This window comes from Schistocerca nitens, chromosome 4 (assembly GCF_023898315.1).
Source record: "Schistocerca nitens isolate TAMUIC-IGC-003100 chromosome 4, iqSchNite1.1, whole genome shotgun sequence".
Taxonomy (NCBI): domain Eukaryota; kingdom Metazoa; phylum Arthropoda; class Insecta; order Orthoptera; family Acrididae; genus Schistocerca; species Schistocerca nitens.
The window spans coordinates 949,825,100-949,840,047 of NC_064617.1; the positions used below are offsets into that span (position 1 = coordinate 949,825,100).

The following is a 14,948-nucleotide window of genomic DNA, read 5'->3' on the forward strand; positions in this document are numbered from 1 at the left end:
AACAGCTGGGAAAAAATTCTCATTACTATCCGAACCATAAACAATAGCGGAGACGAAAAACAATAAATCGATAAATACTTCATTGGGATGATGTAACAAGTTGTGAGACGAACTGTGGAGACACAGAACGGGCCAAAAAGCCTGACGTAGATTACGGTGACTCACTAAAAGAAAATGTGGCGCAAATACGTGTCGACGCTACACGAAAGACGTAAAAATTAAAAATTAAAAAACAGAAGTGTGGTCGTGTCTACGCTTCTGCCGGTAGCGAAATTTGGCCAGGGAATGCAAAGGGCAAATCTATAACTCAACCGAATTGTATGATATGTCTCACACGTATTCACATATTTATTAATTCAAATTGAAACAGAAGGCCGGCCGAGGTGGCCCTGGTGTTCTAGGCACTGCAGTCCGGAACCGCGGGACTGCTACGGTCGCAGGTTCGGATCCTGCCTCGGGCATGGATGTGTGTGATGTCCTTAGGTTAGTTAGGTTTAATTAGTTCTAAGTTCTAGGTGACTGATGACCTGAGAAGTTAAGTCGCATAGTGGTCAGAGCCATTTTTGTTAAGTGCCATAGTGCTCAGAGCCATTTGAACCTTTTTTTTTTTTTTTTTTTTTTTTTTTTTTGCAACAGAAGTGACACAGTCCGAGAAGGACCGCATGCCTTTGCAGTTTGCCGTGGATGATAGATTTAACGATGACCTCAACAAAATTAACGAATACAAGAGAAAGTGGTGTTTTGGCGCGGGAGATGTCAGTTATAATGTTTCATTATTCAATGAACAAAATAATCCATGTCAAGCTTAAGCAACTGCTATGACGCTTTTCGGCCGAACTGAGCCATCTTCAGATTCAATCGTAAAAACAGGACTGTTGATACTGCAGTGTCTGCCGTTATGCGTCGAGGTAGTAATAAACGCTCGCACGAGCCGCGACTGGTGGTAGCAACAGTCCTGTATTTTAGTGTTGAATCTGAAGATGGTCCATTTGGGCCGAAACCGGTAATAACAGTTAAATGGAACGTGATACAGGCTGATCAATCTTCTCGAGTTATCAGGCGAGTCAAGGTGTCATTCTGCGGCAACGTTTCGATAACTTTCGCCTGAAGATAAAGAGTAGGAAACTTGTCGAAACGTTGCCGCAGAAAGACGCCTTGGCTAGGCTGATAACTTCAGAATTCGCCTGAAAATGACGAGTATGAAGCTTGCCGTAACGTTGCCGCAGAACGACCCTTTGATTCGGCTGATAACCCGAGAAGACATCGTAATCAAAATTACCATGTGCATTCTCATGTGATATAGACTGTTTTCTTCATTTAAGTGAGGAACGGAAGACGAACGTTAAAAGTTCACGAATACCAAAAAGAGGACAGAAGAAGCCTGAGATGATGAGGGGAAAGGGAGCTTAACGTCTGACACGGACAGTATTTCCTAATTTATTGACATGCGCCGCACGTCGCGAGTGTAGACACGATATGTGAACTCTCTGTTACTGAAAAATGTGTAGTGAACATGGAAGCGAATTAATCGCGTTTGACCGTGAAATGATAGTGCAAGGCGCGAATATCGAACAAACGGTCCGCTGCGCCACCCAGGGGAGCGCTGTTGTTATGCTACCTAAGTACGACCAGTAAACGCTACGTGTAGCTATCCTTTGCCACAAGAAAACGGCCACGGATCCCGGAACCCGAGATAAAGAGCACTGCTCAAAGGCCATCAATTCATCTGCTCCACGAACGCTAGCACGACCACGCTGTCGGCAGGATACGGATTATCGACGGCGGCTTGGTTCTTCTCCAGCATAACGACAAGGTAGGCAGCAGGCTTTGTAGTGTGTTTCCATTGCGAACTCTGACAGCGGGCTAGATGTGAATCCTGGGTGATATTGCAAGTCCAGCCAGTGTTTGTTAAGTGACTATCACAGACACAATTGTGCAATTGTAAATTACTCCAATAACATTGTACTTTTATATATACAGAAGCATATCAGAGTTTAAATAATTATTCGGGCTTCTAATAAAAGTATCTAGCCTTTATCTTCGTTATCGAGGAGACCATCTTGTAGCAAGAATTCCGGAAACAGTTATATTTAAATCAATTCTGTTGAGACATTACCAGTTTCTTGGCTTGTAGCCACATCATCAATTACATATAAACATTATTGTGATCTTATAATAGCTTCTGTTACTGCTAATAACTAGACACCAGTGCCTACGAGCTTTAATTTGTACGCTAAAGCACTGAAGATGTTCATTATGTGATCTAAAATCGATTTTGCTGTTAATAAACGTCAAAATTACTACCAATCCTTCGAATTAAAACATGGTAAACAACATGACGACTTTCCGTAGGTCGAATGGTTTTAACTGAGAGCAGTGGCCCTTCAACTTCCTTCGCCATGTTGTGTACCATGTTTCAATGTTTATATACACCTGAGAGTGCGGCTATAATCTAAAACCGGTAGTGCCTCAATAAAATTGGTGTAGATACAGGTGTTTGCTGAGGTCCCGCTACAAAATATAGTACCACAGCTGCGGAAGCAGAGGACACGCAGTCTTTTATACGAAAAGACAATATATGTAGAGCAGTAAACCACCACGCAATGCGACTAAAAGTGTTTCATGAACTGATAACCGTGTCACCCCTCAAAGAGCCGTACTCTCTGGTCAGTCAGATCACAACCGAAATGAGCCAGGAAGCCAACTGTACTACGGCTGTATGGAGGCAAATCAATTGCGTAGGTTTCAGTAGCACCCAACTGACGTCACATCTTAGTAACAGCCGCTTGGGGTGCTCATTTCTATGCAGTGCGTATCACAATTAGTAGCGAACACTGACGTGGGTGAACGTGTACGAGGGAATAGTGGGGTCGGGGGGGGGGGGAGGGAGGGGGTAGGGGGGTGCCAAATGATAAGGCGCTTGTGTAGAAAAGACTTTTGACCATTCATACACTGACGGAAAAAAATCGCAGCACCAAAAAATAATTTATGTGGAGCAATGAGATTTCGCGAATACAGTTGCCCAGTTAACATGTTTAAGTGATTAACATTGCAAGATCACAGGTTAATGTAGCTCGAGAAAACTCGTTCCAAAAGTGTAACGATGGTATACTAATAATCGATGTAACCATCGAATGCTGAATACCAAGCGTGCAAACGCGCGCGAATTATTTTGTAAAAGTGCCGGAAGTCAGTTTGTGGGATGGAGCTCAATGCTTTTTGCACTTGGTCGGTCAATACAGGGATGGTTAATGCTGATTGTGGCTGACGGTGGATTTGTCGTTGGATGATGTCCCATGTGTGCTCGACTTGAGACGGACCTGGCTATAGATCAGGCCAAGGCAACATGTCGTCACTCTGTAGAGCATATTGAGCTACAACAACCGTACATGGGCGAAAGTTATCCTGTTGGAAAACAGTCCCTGAAATGCTGTTTGATATGTCTGCGTAAGCACAAGAAACAAACGATCAAAGTCTGAAAACAATTTATTGGACTGTTCAATTAACCAAAACAACTTCTTCAAGTATAACACCAACACTAAACAGTGATCCGTCTTCAAATCACAACTTTATACAAGAATAAGATAGAACACAACTGAAATAATTTCCTACTAGTATCCGCCAGAGACTTCTCCGATATACCAAGCCTAATCCAGAGATCAGCGAGAAGATGCAAGCCGGGTTGTCGGGGCGGCAGCTATCCAAGTCTGCTGGCGGTCGATGAACTCACGATGTGCGGCCGAGCGCCGGTCTTTATTGCGCTTCGGCGAATGAATACCTCGGAACTATTTTCCATCACGTGGTTTGACGTGTGAAAATAGTTCCGGGATCTGCAGCGACCTCTTCCTTATATTTATGTGGGCCGGTAGTGGCCCCTGGTGGCCGCTGGTGTCTTTGCTGTGGTGTCGTTGTTGTGGTTGTTGCTGTGGCCGTTCATCAATATTGCCTGTCGGGTGTGTAGTGCTTCGGTGTGCCTGCGAGGCGGGTAACCCGCGGCTGCAGGCTGTCAGTTTGGTTTCCGATGCTCTAGGCGCCGTGATGTCTAGTGGAGAAGGCCACAGCACTGTTCATGAATGGCAGCACAACAGGTCGAATATCCAGACTGACGTACAGATTTTCAGTCCTGCTGCGTAGGATAACCACGAGACTGCTCCTTCTGTCATACGAAACATCGCAGACCATAACTCCAGGTATAGGCTCCCTGTGTCCACCACAAGGGCAGGGGGGGGGGGGGCTTGTTGCCGGCCCCCAGTTGGCCTCCTTGTAACCAACACACGGCCATCACTAACGCCGAGGCAGAACCAGCTTTCATCCAACTTTGATCGGAAAACACAACAGATCTCCAATCTTCCTTCCAATCAGTTCTCTCTTGATAACAGTGAAGTGGCAAGTGACGGTGGTTTGGCGTCTGTGAAATGGACGATACATATCGTCTGTCTGGGAACTTTACTTGAAGTAACTGTTGTGTAACAGTTCATTGTGTCACTGTGGTGCCAACTGCTGCTCAAATTGCTGCAGCACATGCAGTACAATGCGCCAGAGCCATACGCCGAACACGATGCTCTTCCCTCTCGGTAGTGCCATATGATTGTCCGGTGCCCGGCCTTCTTGCCACCACGCGGTGTCCCGAACACTGCTGGCAGCAGTCACATACAGTGGCTACGATCCATCGCAGAAGGAACATCCAACTGCCCATAGTCCTATAACACCTTGTTCAAACCCAGTGAGCTGTTGAGTAAGGCGTCTTTGTCGCCTTAAAGACATGCTCGACCAACATCATCTCACCACGCTCAATCTCAAAGGTAACTCGCGCTCACGACTGTATCGTGTGTATTTGAAACAAACCTGAATTACATCCTCGCTTATGCAAATAGTGCGAAATTTGATAAGACGTCATCTTTCACACCTACCAACTTTAGTTTATCTTGCACAACTCCTTCCTGTTGCTGCTTTCATTGCACTGTGTATTTGTTGCAGTATTTGTAGACATATAAAAATAATACTTCTTCTTCTTTTAGTGTTCAACGCGGAATGGTTTGCAGCAGAGCTCCATTCCTCTCTTCTGTCTGCCTTCCTCTTCATTTCCACGTAGGTGTTACATCCAACGTCACACATGATCTGTCGCATGTATGATATCCTTGGTCGCCCCCGCTGATTCCTTCCCTCAATATCTCCTTCTGCTATTGTTCCAATGATGTTGTTGTGTCGTAGTATATGCCCTACAAGTTTGTCTCTTCTTGTTTGGATGGGCCTCCACAGAGATTTGGTTTCCTGTACTCTTATAAGCACCTCTTCATTTGTTACTTTGTGTCTCCAGCTGATCATCATCATCCTTCTTTAGCACCACATCTCCTGGGCCTCTAGCCGTCTTCTCTCTTCTCTTCCAAATGTCCAAGTTTCACATCCGTATAGGATCAGACTCAGATCGAAACCTTTCATGATACATTTCCTTATTTTCAGACTGATGTTATTGCTGGTGATTAAGTTCCTTCTCCGATTAAATGCAATTTCGGCCATTTGTATTCTGGTCGCAATTTCTTTCTGGCTTCTACCATCTCTTGTGATTTTGCTTCCCAGTTAACTAAATTCCTCTATCACTTCCAGCTCCTCTCTTCCAATTCTCATTCTCAGAGGTTCATATTCTGCTCCTGTACTGCATACCATCACTTGTCTTTTACTTGTTTATTCTCATTCCATACTGATTGCATTGAATTTTTTCCATTGTTCTGAGGACTTCCTCTAGATCTTATTTTGTCTCCGTGACTATAGGAATATCATATGCATAACGTAGCATGTCTGTCTTCTGCCCATTAATTTTGATCCCCACCTGAGTAGTTTCTCGAACTTGGTATATAGCCTCCTGGGTGTAACATAATACCATTAGCACATAAAGTATAGTTTTTGGAATGTTCGTGTAAGAATGAGTGACAGGAGTGCGCCACCAAAAGAATTCCTTGCTCAGAGCGCCATATCACGCAGCGGTTTCGTGATCATTAGTGAGTTATTTTATAGAGCTGGTCTCAAGGAGGCACCGGGGACTTGCGTATCTGGGATCCGACAGTTTGTTGGTAGGTTTTTGAAGGTATGTGGCATTTGATGTCTACGCACAGGTCGTGTGATTTGCGTAAGTAAAGGGCAGTTGATTTGTATCCCCAGGGACGGCATCTGATAGCGACCCAGACGCGTGGCACAGGGTTTGCATTGTGCTAATTTGACAGTAAACGTGAGTTTACTATAAGGCTCCTCAAGCCACTGTAGCGCAGTTCTGGCTCCGTGACAAGGGCAGTTGTATGGCTGAAAGACGGCATTGCCGTCGGGGAAGACATCAGGCATGAAGGGAAGCTCATGGTTCGCAGCTGTCAGCGTGTCTTCGATTACTACCACAGGTCCTATGCAGTTGCAGGAGAATGCCTCCCATACCGCCCCCAGCATCCTGCGTCCGTAGGTCGCTGCACGTTTCGAGCGACCGTTTATCTCGAAGACGGCGATTGTGGAGACGATCACCGACCTAGTGCAACGAAAATTTGAGTCACCCGAAGAGCCGACACATTTCCATTCACCGACGGTCGAATCCCGAATGTCCAGTGCCCACTCTAGTTGTAAGTGACGATATCAGCATGTGAACACGTAGGGGTGGTCTGTCGCAGAGCCGATGCTCAACAACGTGCGATAAGCGGTGTGCTCCAAGACACTTGTGCGTGCTCCAGCAATGTGCTGTTTCGGCAGAGATGCCACAGATCAACATGTATCCTACTTTACAGAGCAGGCAAGCCTCTAAATCCCACGTTCTGTGGAGAGTCTTTGACGTCCTCACGGCAGTAGCACGTGAACATTCGATCATCTTCGCCGTTTTCGAGATACTCCTTCATAGGTTCAACGTGATAATACTTCGCTAAAGTGATACCCCGTCCGTGTCTGCTCCGCTTGTATGTTTTGTTACCGCATGACGTGCCAGCAACGCCACCAGGCGGCATCCAACTTCGCCGTTGGCAGTGGTCATAATGTTTAATCTTATCAGTGTATGTTGTGTCATTGTAGCATCTCGGGGCGGAAGTTTGGAAAGCACCAAACATTTAGAAGTATCGACCGCTGGCTGAAGAAATGACTTTTAGGCACTTCTATTCCCACGTAAACTGAAACAACTGCAGAAAAGCAAACACTTAAGACAAAGTACACTACAAGCACGCCCAATACATTTCCGTGAGAAAGTTACGAACCTCGGAGTCTGTCCGGAGCGGAAACAAAATGGGACCTTAGGCTCACATAACTCTATCCAACCTTTAACAAGCAAAGTACACTAAATAGCCGGCCGGGGTGGCCGAGCAGTTCTAGGAGCTACAGCCTGGAACCGGGCGACCGCTACGGTCGCAGGTTCGAATCCTGCCTCGGGCATGGATGTGTGTGATGTCCTTAGGTTAGTTAGGTTAACACTAATGACGATGACTTATGGACTTATGTTGCACCTATCTGGGGCTATGGAGCTCCAACACATCTCCGCCGTCTTCAGGTCATACAGAACAAAGATGTACGGATCATAAGCAAGGCTCCACGATGCAAACGCACTGAGGGCATACACAATGAATTCCACTTCGAGTCGAGCCGAACTTACGAAAGCTCAAACTAAATCCAAATGCATTCACAGATTTTCAATGACAATAGCCGCATTTGGGAACTGAAGTGAATCAGTGGCAAGAGATGGAAATTTGTGCAGCACCGTGACTCGAATGCGGATCTCCAGATTTACGAGAGCGGTCGCCTTAATTGCCTCGGCTATCCGAGGTCGTTTCGCATCCCAACCAAATTCGCGGCCTTTCCCGCACTATAAGTGTATGTTTACCCATCCGTTAACCTCTCACTCGCAGTTTGGGATTCCTGCAAGAGATGGGGCTTGGTGTGCACCCGCACTGAAAGATAAGGTATTTGGTCATCGCCCCTTGTTAATATATATCTATACGGTGTCAGTTCATTCGGATACGTCCGGAGCGTGCAGCATGAAAATTATTTGAACCGACAACTAACAAATGTTTTTCTCTAATGTCATATTTTTCTGTGGGGAAATTTTAAATCGGCAGAGAATGTTATCTCTGGATGAAAATCAAGCTAACAAACTCTGGTGGTTACATGGGATAATGAGAATACTTTTTCTAATGTGTTTTCCGGTGATGACAGAAGGTAACACAAAGAAGTCTCACGAAGAGACAACAACACTAACACAACACAATTACTTCACTTAATTAGAGGTTCAAAAATGCCCCCATTGATTTGTAAACAGAGGTTACACCTGCGGAACATGGCGTAACACTGCCAAAGGCTGCAGCAGTGTCCTTACTTAATAATGCTGTACTACTACCCGGACAACGCGTTCCTCTTCTTATTCAACAGGAGTTTTGTAAACTTGCGAGTGGCATGTAACTCTGGCAATGCTCTGGTGAGGAAACTGTCGTTACATAATGACCTAGGTAGGAGGTAAGGCGCAATTAAACAATGACTAACAACGCTTGGCTACACATTCACGTAGAACCGCACTTGATGAGCGCGAGTAAAAGTACCATGTGAATTAACCTCACTCAAAACATGTGAATTGTGGATACTGAAGACCCCATCATGCCCGAGCGTTGCTTCAACTGTAAACAACAAAGAGAGGATGCATTCGATACTGTTCAGGTACCACTGCGGAAGCTGTGTTCTGAGTGCATAATCGGCTGGTTCCTGTTTCTGCACAGGCTGTAAGTCAAATTGATCAAGAGTTACTCATGAAAGGTGTCTCTGGCACTCGTTTGATTCGTCGCCATGTTAAGCACAATAGCAAGAGTGTTGAGAACGATTACTCCCTACTTTTTTTTTTTTTTTTTTTTTTGGCTTATCAGTCTGACTTATTTTCTGGATGCATTCCAATGTCTGCCTTCCTCTACAGTTTCACTCCTCTACAGCCGCCTCTAGTACCATGGAAGTCATTCCCTGATATCTTAAAAGATGTCCTATCATTTTGTCCCTACTTCTTTTTTGTGTTTCCCACATATTCCTTTTTTCTCCGATTCTACGGAGAAGTTGCTCATACTTTACCTTATCAGTCCACCTAATTTCGAACATTCGTCTGTAGCATCACGACTCTGATGCTTCGATTGTTTTCTGTTGCGGTTTCCCCACAGTCCATGTTTCATTACCATGCAATGCTGTGCTTCCCGAAACTTCTTCATCAAAATAGGGCCTATGTTTGATACTAGTAGACTTCTCTTGGTCAGGAGTACCCTTTTTGCCGGTGCTATCCTACTTTTGATGTCCTCCTTGCTCCTTCCGCCATTGGTTAGTTTGCTGCCTAGGTAGCAGAATTCTTTAACTTCATTTACTTCGTAACCATGAATCTTAATGATAAATTTCTTGAATGAGGTTTTCACTCTGCAGCGGAGTGTGCGCTGATATGAAACTTCCTGGCAGATTAAAACTGTGTGCCCGACCGAGACTCGAACTCGGGACCTTTGCCTTTCGCGGGCAAGTGCTCTACCACTTGCCCGGGAAAGGCAAAGGTCCCGAGTTCGAGTCTCGGTCGGGCACACAGTTTTAATCTTCCAGGAAGTTTCATAAATTTCTTGTTGTTTTCATTTCTGCTACTTCTCATTACTTTCGTCTTTCTTCGATTTACTCTCAATCCATATTCTGTATTCAGTAGACTGTTCAACCCAGTCAGCAGAGCATATAGTTCTTCTTCGCTCTCACTGAGGATAGCAAAATCATCAGCAAATCATATCACTGATATCCTTTCACCTCAAATTTTAATTCCACTCCTGAACCTTTCTTTTGTTTCCATCATTGCTCCTTCAGTGTATACATTGAACCGTGGGGACTTCATCCATGTCTTACAGCCGTTTCAGTACGAGAACTTAGTTTTTGGTCTTCCATTGTTATTATGCGGCCTTGGCTCTTGTACGTGTTAAAATTTACCTTCTCTCCCTATAACTTACCCCTCCCTTCCTCAGAATTTCGAACACTTTGCTTAATTAGGCATTATCGAACGATTTTTCCAGGTCGAAAAACCCTATGAATCCCTCTGCCAGAATAAAAAATCGTCACAGTTAATTATGACGTTAGAGAAAAATGTTTGTCTTGGTGTCCTGTGCAACCGCCTAGAATTTCCCCCTTGAACTTTCACACTGTATGGAAGGCCGCATTTCTTCCTACACTGGTAGGCCTATTTTATTGTCAAACTGACCTCTCTGTTGACGATTTTGGCATGATGGGGGTATACTGTATTGTATTGTATGTTAACCGGGGACCTAGAAACGACGGAGACGCTCCGTCCCCGTTGCAGCCGCAGTGGTCCACAACCCCACGACGACTACCACAGTCCACTTCACCCCTCCGCCGCCCCACACCGAACCCAGGGTTATTGTGCGGTTCGGCCCCCGGTGGACCCCCCAGGGAACGTGTCACACCAGACGAGTGTAACGACTATGTTTGCGTGGTAGAGTAATGGTAGTGTACGCGTGCGTGGAGAACTTGTTTGCGCAGCAATCGCCGACATAGTGTAACTGAGGCGGAATAAGGTGAACCGGTTCGCATTCGCCGAGGCAGATGGAATACCGCCTGAAAACCATCCACAGACTGCCCGGTTCACCGGACCTCGACACGAATCCGCCGGGCGGTTTCGTGACGGAGACCGGCACGCCTTCCCGCCCGGAAAGCCGTGCGTCAGACCGCACGGCCGACATGACGCTGCTGATAGCGGAGAAAACAGCGTCGTTGCTCAGCAACGGTAATTTACCCTCTACTAAGATTTCCTTCCACGCCTGAACTGTGGCTACTGGCAGCATAAATCATACGGTAGCCTTACTACCCTGCAATCTGTCGCAACGGTATTTTTTCCAAGGCACGTGCCACGGCAATTTTCACCTCTGCCCTAAAACCAATATTCCTCAAACGTGTTTTTTTTCTGCTATCTTACAAATGGAACGGTAGTAATGTGTGATGCTGTCAGACGTACAGACAGCATCACAGTCCTGTACTCTCAACCTCCATAGTAAAAATCCTAAAGCTTATTAGAGGTGACAGTAGAACTTTTTGTGTTGGCACCATGCAAATGCTGCCGTGGAAAGACTCTACTTCTTTTTCTTCTTACAAAATGTTTGTCTGGAACTGACACTTATAATGTTAATTCATAAGGTGGTAGGAACATGTGGCTTCAGTTTCATATTTTTGGGATGTTGTAACGTCTTAGCAGCAATGCAAAATAAATATTAAAGATTGCGTCACACTACATGTAATCATTGCATGGGAGTGGGAAACTCACGACTGTCTGCAGCATGCGCATCTTGATGAGGACGGGGTCCTTGATGACGCTGAGCCACGACCGCCACAGGACGACCCGCAGCTGCGTGCACCACGAGGCCTTGTACGGCGACGGCGACTGCGACGGCTGCGCGACGAACGCCTCGCACTGGTCCTCCGCGGCGGACGTCGATTCCTGAGGACAGCGCAGATCGTCTGCTTAAAACTAGAACTTCTCAGTGCGAAGAGTAGCAGCTTTCCACTGTACATATTCGTTCTCTCTGTAAAGGACTTGAGCTATTTGGTATACTGGGTCACCATTATACCAATCATCGTTATTTAAACCACAAGAGTCGTTGGGGCGAGAAAGTGTATATCGTGTATAGACAGTAAAACTTAACCAACTATATGTATCGCTCGTGTCATGCCAACATCTCCGTTATTGACTGACTATTGCTTGAAACACCTTTCAGTCACCTAAAACATTTCTTTTCTTTTTTTTTTTTTTTTTTTTATAGCAACCAGTTTCGGCGCTGAATTAGGCCATCTTCAGGTACCCTGACCGGCGTGTAGGATTCCCGCCTGTGGTCCAATCTCTTGTCAAAAATTTGCGGATGCCAGTCGCTGGCTCCTATTTTGACTTGACCAGAGGTGGGAATCTTCCTACACGACGGTCAGACGGCCTGAAGATGGCGTAATGTGGCTCCGAAACTGGGTGTTCAGAAAAAAAAAGTGGAAATTTTAGATGGCTGAAAAGTGTTTGATTTGACATTTTAGACTGGACAGCCGAGATCCCGCATACATCTGTATAAAGATGGACTTACAGAGAAGTGGTTATTGTTTATTTTCCACTATAGGCCAATTCCAGCTATAACAACACTGTCCGGTGGTACACTAGAAACTGACCATAGTTGACAAAAGATTACAAGAGGTTACGGTTTATCAGTACATTAGGTAAGTAAAAACAGGACATTTATAATGGCAGGCCGCGCTATTGTACAGTCACCAGCATATGGCGGAGAAAGCTAAGACTTACGATGGTTAATCATGTTTCCGTTTGTTTGTTATCGTATGGAAGGAGAAGGGGGGAGGGCTGACAGAGTTGCAATATCGTGTTCTTCAGCCAAAAGTTTTAAAAATGTCATGTAGTAATATACCATATATAGTAGTATGCTATGATAAATAGTAACTACAGTAATTTACTAAATATAGCATACCATACAGATGACCGCCTCCAGTGTCTTACCCCCGTGGCAAGCGTCTACAGACTGCTTATCCCCAGCACTATTCGCCCCAATGCTCTGCCAGTTATTATTTGCTGACAACTTCCCCTCCTCGTGGGGTTGGACTCGGTGACTAAGAACGCTCGGGGCGTCACCGTGTGGTAATCCAAGTGACATAACGTAACAAAACCGGTAGTGGATAAATCATTACTTAACTTCAATTTACAGTAAATAAAGACATTACAAACGAGATAAGAGAATTCAAATTTTAAAAAAGTTTAAAATCTGAGAGGAGATGAGAGTTTGGTGCTATTTTCATAAATTTGCATTATTGTTTTCCTTATTTTTCGATAAATAAAAATAAAAATTTGAAAGGTAGAGATAAAAAAGAAAAAAAAAACAGACATTCACAGCAAGTTGAAAACGTTGTCAACAGTTGCTAAAAAGGAGCATTGCAATTACACCAACACTTGAACAAACTGCGCTGAGGAAAAAACGTTTTGGGTAGGAAAAATGTAATCTGTATGGTGCAGGGATGTGGGTGAAAATAAAGTGATGCATGGGCTGCAACTATGAAGATGGAGTTGTGTTGGTCAGTGGGAAGACAGAAGGGCAGCAGCAATCTGGTGGACGGGCAGTGCCACGTCGTTCTCGTCCGTGTCAGTAGTGGGCAATAGTAGAGAATAAACAAAATTACTACAGTCGGTGGTGGAAATGACGTTTCAGAAATTTTGTACGAGTGTGTTAAAAGCCCCAAGCAAACCAATTACTGAGGAAATTTGATTAATTTTTATTTTGTCCGTCTCAGTTCTATGAGAATACGAGGGTTGGAAGTTAAACAGTGCCAACTATTTATACACAACCTATACAACAGCGTTATGTGTTTGCATCTGTTACTGTCCGTCAAAGTAGTCACCAGCGTTGTGTAGAACCCGTTGCCAGCGATGTTGGAGGCGTAGTATACCGTTAGCAGAGCCTGTTCTGTTGATGGTGCGAATGGAGCGGTCTACTGCCTGTCGAATCTCTGGAACGGTTCTGAAGCGAATGCCACAAAGTAGTTCCTTCATCTTCAGAATCAAATCAAGCATGACGATGGGTACCGCATGACTTGACGGAAAAGCAGAAATGGATGCGTTACGACGCTGCTCAGACGCGCTTGGAGCGCTATGAGCGCGAAGGAGAGGCTTTCTTACGCCGTCTCGTAACACTGGATGAGACATGGGACACATCGTACCAGCCACAACTGAAACGAAAATCCAACGAATGGCGTCATTATGGGTCGCCGCGAAAGTCGAAAGCGCATCAGAGCCCCAGTATGGCGAAGGTTACGGTGATTCTCGTGTACGACTGTGATGGTGTTATCCTGACGCATTACGTTCCTTCACGGCAGATCGGCCGGGCACATTATTACTGTTCGTTGTTGGAGCATCACCTGCGACCAACTTTGCGCAAGAAGCAGCGACACTTTCTGCGCAAGCCACCCATCACTTTGCACGGCAATACGCTGGCGCATACAGCCCAAGCTGTGGCTGCTCTGTTCGGTCGATGGGACTGGAAAGCACTGTACTATCCACCACACCCTCCGGACTTAAGTCCTTGTGACTTTGATATGATTCCGAACATGAAGGAACCACTTCGTGGCATTCGGTTCAGAGCTGTTCCAGAGATTCGACAGGCAGTAGACCGCTCCATTCGCACCATCAACAGAACAGGCTCTACTAACGGTATACTACGAGTTCTACATCTGTGGCAACGGGTTCTACACAACGCTAGTGACTACTTTGAAGGACAGTAATAGGTGCAAAAATGTAAGTCTTTTGTATCGGGTGTGAATAAATAGTTGCTACTCAAAAAATGGCTCTAAGCACTATGGGACTTAAGATCTGAGGTCATCAGTCCCGTAGACTTAGAACTACTTAAACTTAAGTAACCTAAGGACATCACACACATCTATGCTCGAGGCAGGATTCGAATCTGCGACCGTAGCAGCAGCGCGGTTCCGAACTGAAGCCCCTAAGTTGCCACTATTTAAGTTCCAACCCTCGTATAATTTATAGCTGCAGTGGTTACCGGTTTCGGGCTGACTCACCCATTCAAACCACACACCTTATTATTAACCATGACTAGTTACACATCGTTGTGTCGAAAGGCACTAACTTCCTCATACAGGAAAGTGTGATCAATAAATATACTTATGTATCTGTTGTTTCATCTGAACGACATATTCAAAATAGTATTCGGACTGGATATTTCCCATGAATAGTGATTGTTATCCTTGTATTTACTACTATATTAAAATTATAATGTTTTACGATTATGTTTAAAACCTGGATGATGTTGGTAGTACGTATTCAGAATTTCCTATTAGTCTAATGTAGACATAATATACTAGTTCGTCAATAAATTTATCCTCGTTCATAAGGATTCCACTGGCACTCATTTTTCCATTTATGGATGGAATCA

General features: G+C 45.0%; 1 protein-coding gene across 1 annotated transcript in view; it reads right to left on the reverse strand.

The window, feature by feature from the left end:
• Nucleotides 1–14,948, reverse strand: part of LOC126252712 (protein white-like) — a 258,277-nt gene that overhangs the window by 79,366 nt on the left and 163,963 nt on the right. The window contains exon 7 of the mRNA XM_049953614.1: nucleotides 11,285–11,458. Coding sequence (XP_049809571.1) covers nucleotides 11,285–11,458 — 174 coding nt within the window. The remainder of the gene's footprint in view (nucleotides 1–11,284; nucleotides 11,459–14,948) is intronic.